A 4,379-nucleotide genomic window follows, 5' to 3' on the forward strand; every position below is an offset into this window, starting at 1 on the left:
GTTGGAAAAGCATGTTAGGCAAGCACTCTACCACTGAGTTATATCCCCAGCCTTGGGATGTTTAATCTTTGGGGTTGGCTTGTATCACAGTAGTTATTATAAAGTCAATGTATAACATGATTTAAGAATCTTTACAAGAGCTATCTTTTTCTGAGACATTTCTGTACTTATCTGCAATAATTGTTTGTCCCAAAATAGAAAAAAACAAAATTGGGTAAACACCCAGACTTTTTTTCTTTCAGTCTAACATTCTACATAAAAATTATTTATTTAGAAGTTGTACAGAGGAGTTGCCATTAACAAAGTAGCTCATGGTGACAATCCATCTTGACCAGTGTCACCCCTTTCAACATTTTCACACACACACACAATATAATACCTTAATTCTTCCAGTTCTAGAAGTGGATGAAAAGTTTACCAATCTCACTTTGCCTAGAGACAACGTTTAGATTTAGTCATTTGCTCATACTTCTGTCCTAGCACTTCCAGGTGAGGTCTTCTTTGGGCTAGAAGGGTTAGTCATTATCATGACTGTTTTCCCTGTTGGTTCCTTGAAAGAAAACACTTTGGGGATGGCAAATTCTTGTCAAGTATTAAATAAAGCCTCCGCTTCAAGGATCAGGAAAGGGGCCGTCGGGTAAACTGCAGTGACAATCTGTAAAAGGCCACAAATTACAAAGTGTGAAAATAAAGAAAACGGATCTCTTTTGTCTACTCAGCTCAGATACCAAAGGCGAAAGACACCGTTCCGTTCTCCCTGAACGGCCAGTCTGTCCGTGTACTTTTCGGCGGGACACCAATAAAGTTATTACAAAGTGACCTTGAGCTTCTTCCTTGTGCACTCCATACTCCGCCTTCTCCATCCGGGTGCTGCGGCGCGGATAAGAGCCGGACCGCGCCTGCGCGCCCAGCCCCTCTGCTTCGACCTCTGCCGCCGCCGCTGCCGCCGCCATCTCCCTGGAAGGTAAGTGGAGGGCGCGGGAGTCGGGCCTGGCCTGGCCGGGGCGGAGCAGCGGCCTGCAGGGACCATTCATTCGGGTAGCGTGTCGCTGGGCACGGGGCCCAGGCTGACGGGGCTTGCACGGGAGCTCTTGGGGCCTGGACGGGAAGGACAAGCCCCTGGAGGGCACTTGACCTTAAGCCTCTTTACCTCCGCAGAGGGGAAGCGGGAGTGAGCCCACGTTGCCTGTCACCCACATCCAGCTGCCGCGCCGCCCGAGAACCGAAGATGTTCGCCTGCGCCAAGCTCGCCTGCACCCCCGCTCTGGTGCGTGACCCGGGCCGGGCCTCGGGACTGAGGGCCGGGCCTCCGGGCCAAGGCGTCCACGTTGTTGAATGGGCAACCCGTGGGCGGGCGGGGCGTCCTGTCCTCTCCCGGCGCGGCTCCCACCCTCACCCTCACCCCCGTGCCCTTTCCCTCCCTTCCTCTGGGTCCCGGGGCACCTCGGATAGCCCCTCTCCCCCTCTCGGGTGACAGAGAGCAGCCGAGGCCTAGCTGTCAGGCCCCACTAGGGTAGGTCAAATCCTCCTCACTCCTGAACCGGAAGCGCCTCCTCCCGCACCTTATCTGTCAGAGTCTCGCACGGGTTGGGGGTCGAAGCAAAGATTGGGGTACTGGGTGAGGGAGGAGGCCGCTGAGGCCTAGTTTCATTGCAACCGTGCTCTCCTAGGCCTATCTGTAGGTCAAACTCGCTGCTGCAGAGGGAGGGACTTGGGCTCACCAGACGTGGGCGGGCGGGGGGCAGCCCGAGGCTTTCTCTCTGCCTCTGGGGTATTGTTTCCATGACCATTTTGGAAGGTTTATATCTGGAGGATTTGTCTTAGGAAATTAGATTTTGGTTCTGAAGGGATTTTCTGTGACCTTAGTGTAGTGGACACTCAAGGACAGAGAAGCCACACTGGACTATGTCCTTATGAGAGTATTTCACTTAAGATTCTTAAACAGATGTAGAAATGCTTAAGCTCCTTTCTAAAATATATGCTTAGTGGGCTTAGAGGAATGTGTGAGAATTCCTGTTAACTGATGGGCCATTTTTAATGGAGTGCTCATACTGACATTCCTAATATACTTAATGATCCACAGTAAGGAAAGTATGTAGGGTGTCAGACAAACTGCATTGTGACATTACAGTAATTAAGATGTCAAAAGCAATATTATATGAACTTTTGTTCAGAGTATTACAAATACTTTATAAAGCAAGTTTTGCAATTTCATTAGAATGAAGCTTTATTAAAATTGCCTCAGTTATTAAAAAATTACCAAGCATGATTAAAGTTAATACATAATAAGTCTCTGATCCATTTTTGCTGCTTGCTGTTTTAGAGCTCATGGTACAAGAAAGGTCCTTGGAGTCCTTTCTGTATTCTTAATACTCAGAATCTTTTTTATTAATAGATCCGAGCTGGATCCAGAATGGCATACAGACCAATTTCTGCATCGGTGTTAACTCGACCAGAAACTAGGACTGGAGAGGTAAGAACCCCATAATACTAGAAATTAGGTAACGCTAAATGAGTACATTTTACCACAGTTCTGACTAGAGATAGCAAGGGGAGTTGGAAGCTCATTACTGAATGGTTTCAGGGGAATTTTCTGCACTTGTTTATCAAATAAAAATATGTAGAGAATGATTCAATGAGAGAAACTTCTATACCCAAAGATTTAGCTGCCTGAGTTAGGCCAAAAATAATTGTTCTCAGTATTTAAGTCTACACTTTTGAGTTGCTTGTATTTAAGATTAGAATAGCCAGTTATTGAAAGGCCTACTCTATTAAAAAGCATATTTTTCTTCATTTTTATAGCAATTTTTTATTGTGATTAAGTGATTACATAAATTTCACAGTATTGTGGGATCGTGATACTTAAAGTCACAAACACATTCTAACCTTCTTGGGGCAAATTGTCTTTATTGTGGTCTATAAAGTTTATGAGTTCTATGAGCTTTGACAATACAGTTATTTCTTCCACATCAGATGATATGTACATTTCTTTCCTTTTGCTTAATGTCAGCTGTTCTCTCTTTCCCGCTCATTCCCTTACAAAATATGCATTCACACCTTCAGAATCAGTTATTCTAAACTGATTTTTTTTAGTGTGTTAAGACAGTTAACTTTTCACACTTAGCTATGATACAGAGTAGTTATTTTGACAGTACAGTAATTAAAATACCTGTGATTACTGATTTAACCTTTACCTTTATTTTCTTGTTCTCTAGGGCTCTACAGTATTTAATGGGGCCCAGAATGCTGTGTGCCAGATTAACTCAAGGGAATTTCAGACCAGTGCAATCAGCAGGGACATTGATACTGCTGCCAAATTTATTGGTGCAGGTGCTGCAACAGTAGGCGTTGCTGGTTCTGGTGCTGGTATTGGAACAGTCTTTGGCAGTCTTATAATTGGTTATGCCAGGTAATCAGTTCCTTAATAAATTAATAGTTGGAAATGGTGCTTATAATAATTAGAAACAGAATGCTAGCCATTTTATATTAAGTGCCTACCGTGTCTTACATTATATTTTTGTATGTATTATCTCAATCAGAAATAAGAAGAATGTCAGCAGGTTATGATGGTAAACACCTGTGATCCTAGCTACCCAAAACATTTGACACAAGAGGATCACAGGTTTGAGGTCAGCCTTGAAGGAGGCAGGATGTCAAAGTGGATGTAAATGAATGTAATATAGATACATGTACATACAGATAGCTCCCCACCTTTTTACCATGTGGTTAAGATTGAGGAGAAAGGAATATGAGAGGTAAAAGCAAGAGATCTATGTGGATACTCTTGTAGTGGATGTCCCAGTTTACAAAGATCCTGTTAGTAATCTTTAACATTTACCAAAGAAGTTGAAATTATTTTAAAGTAACAGTTCTGTGTTATATCTTTTTTAGAAACCCTTCGCTGAAGCAGCAGCTGTTCTCATATGCTATCCTGGGATTTGCCTTGTCTGAAGCTATGGGTCTCTTTTGTTTGATGGTTGCTTTCTTGATCTTGTTTGCCATGTAACAGAAATTACTGCTTGAAATGTTGGCATTCATGAAAATTACGGATGTAATTCTGTGTATCTTACTGTGACTCCCAAAACTGTAGTGTTGGTGTCATGGAAGTGTACGTTATTTCCAAAGTCATTTCATTAAAGATGAAAAGTTTAATTTTTTGCTGTGATTTGTACTTACCTAAATTTGGATCATCACAAAGATGATTCATTAAGGTGCATGCTGTCCAATTCAGAGGACATTATAGCAGTTGCCCTAGAACCTAATGTAATTCTCATGACAATCCTTTTTAAGGTTTTCTGCACTTCATTATATCTGGGGCTTTTGTTTATTCATAGAGAAATGTTTTCATCCTGAAGAATATTTTCATTCTGTAAATATGA

The 4,379-nt window shown here is 42.8% G+C and overlaps 1 protein-coding gene across 1 annotated transcript; it reads left to right on the forward strand.

Annotated features, from left to right (window-relative positions):
• Positions 1–855: 855 nt before the first annotated feature.
• Positions 856–4,152, forward strand: Atp5mc3 (ATP synthase membrane subunit c locus 3). Its single transcript, XM_042694137.1, has 5 exons — positions 856–964; positions 1,159–1,267; positions 2,396–2,473; positions 3,216–3,409; positions 3,892–4,152. The coding sequence occupies exons 2-5, from the start codon at positions 1,229–1,231 to the stop codon at positions 4,004–4,006; spliced, it is 426 nt and encodes a 141-aa protein (XP_042550071.1). The 5' UTR covers positions 856–964; positions 1,159–1,228; the 3' UTR covers positions 4,007–4,152.
• The last annotated feature ends 227 nt before the right edge of the window (positions 4,153–4,379 follow it).

This window comes from Dipodomys spectabilis, unplaced genomic scaffold, assembly GCF_019054845.1.
Source record: "Dipodomys spectabilis isolate Male_0828 unplaced genomic scaffold, ASM1905484v1 ptg000174l, whole genome shotgun sequence".
Taxonomy (NCBI): Eukaryota; Metazoa; Chordata; class Mammalia; order Rodentia; family Heteromyidae; genus Dipodomys; species Dipodomys spectabilis.

What these genes read in the sequence shown, in the direction of transcription:
- Atp5mc3 (XM_042694137.1), top strand. Translation starts at nt 1,229, where the DNA reads ATGTTCGCCTGCGCCAAGCTCGCCTGCACCCCCGCTCTG. An exon ending in CAGAAACTAGGACTGGAGAG is followed by an intron (nt 2,474 to 3,215) that starts GTAAGAACCCCA and finishes CTTGTTCTCTAG; the next exon opens with GGCTCTACAGTATTTAATGG. An exon ending in CTTATAATTGGTTATGCCAG is followed by an intron (nt 3,410 to 3,891) that starts GTAATCAGTTCC and finishes TATCTTTTTTAG; the next exon opens with AAACCCTTCGCTGAAGCAGC.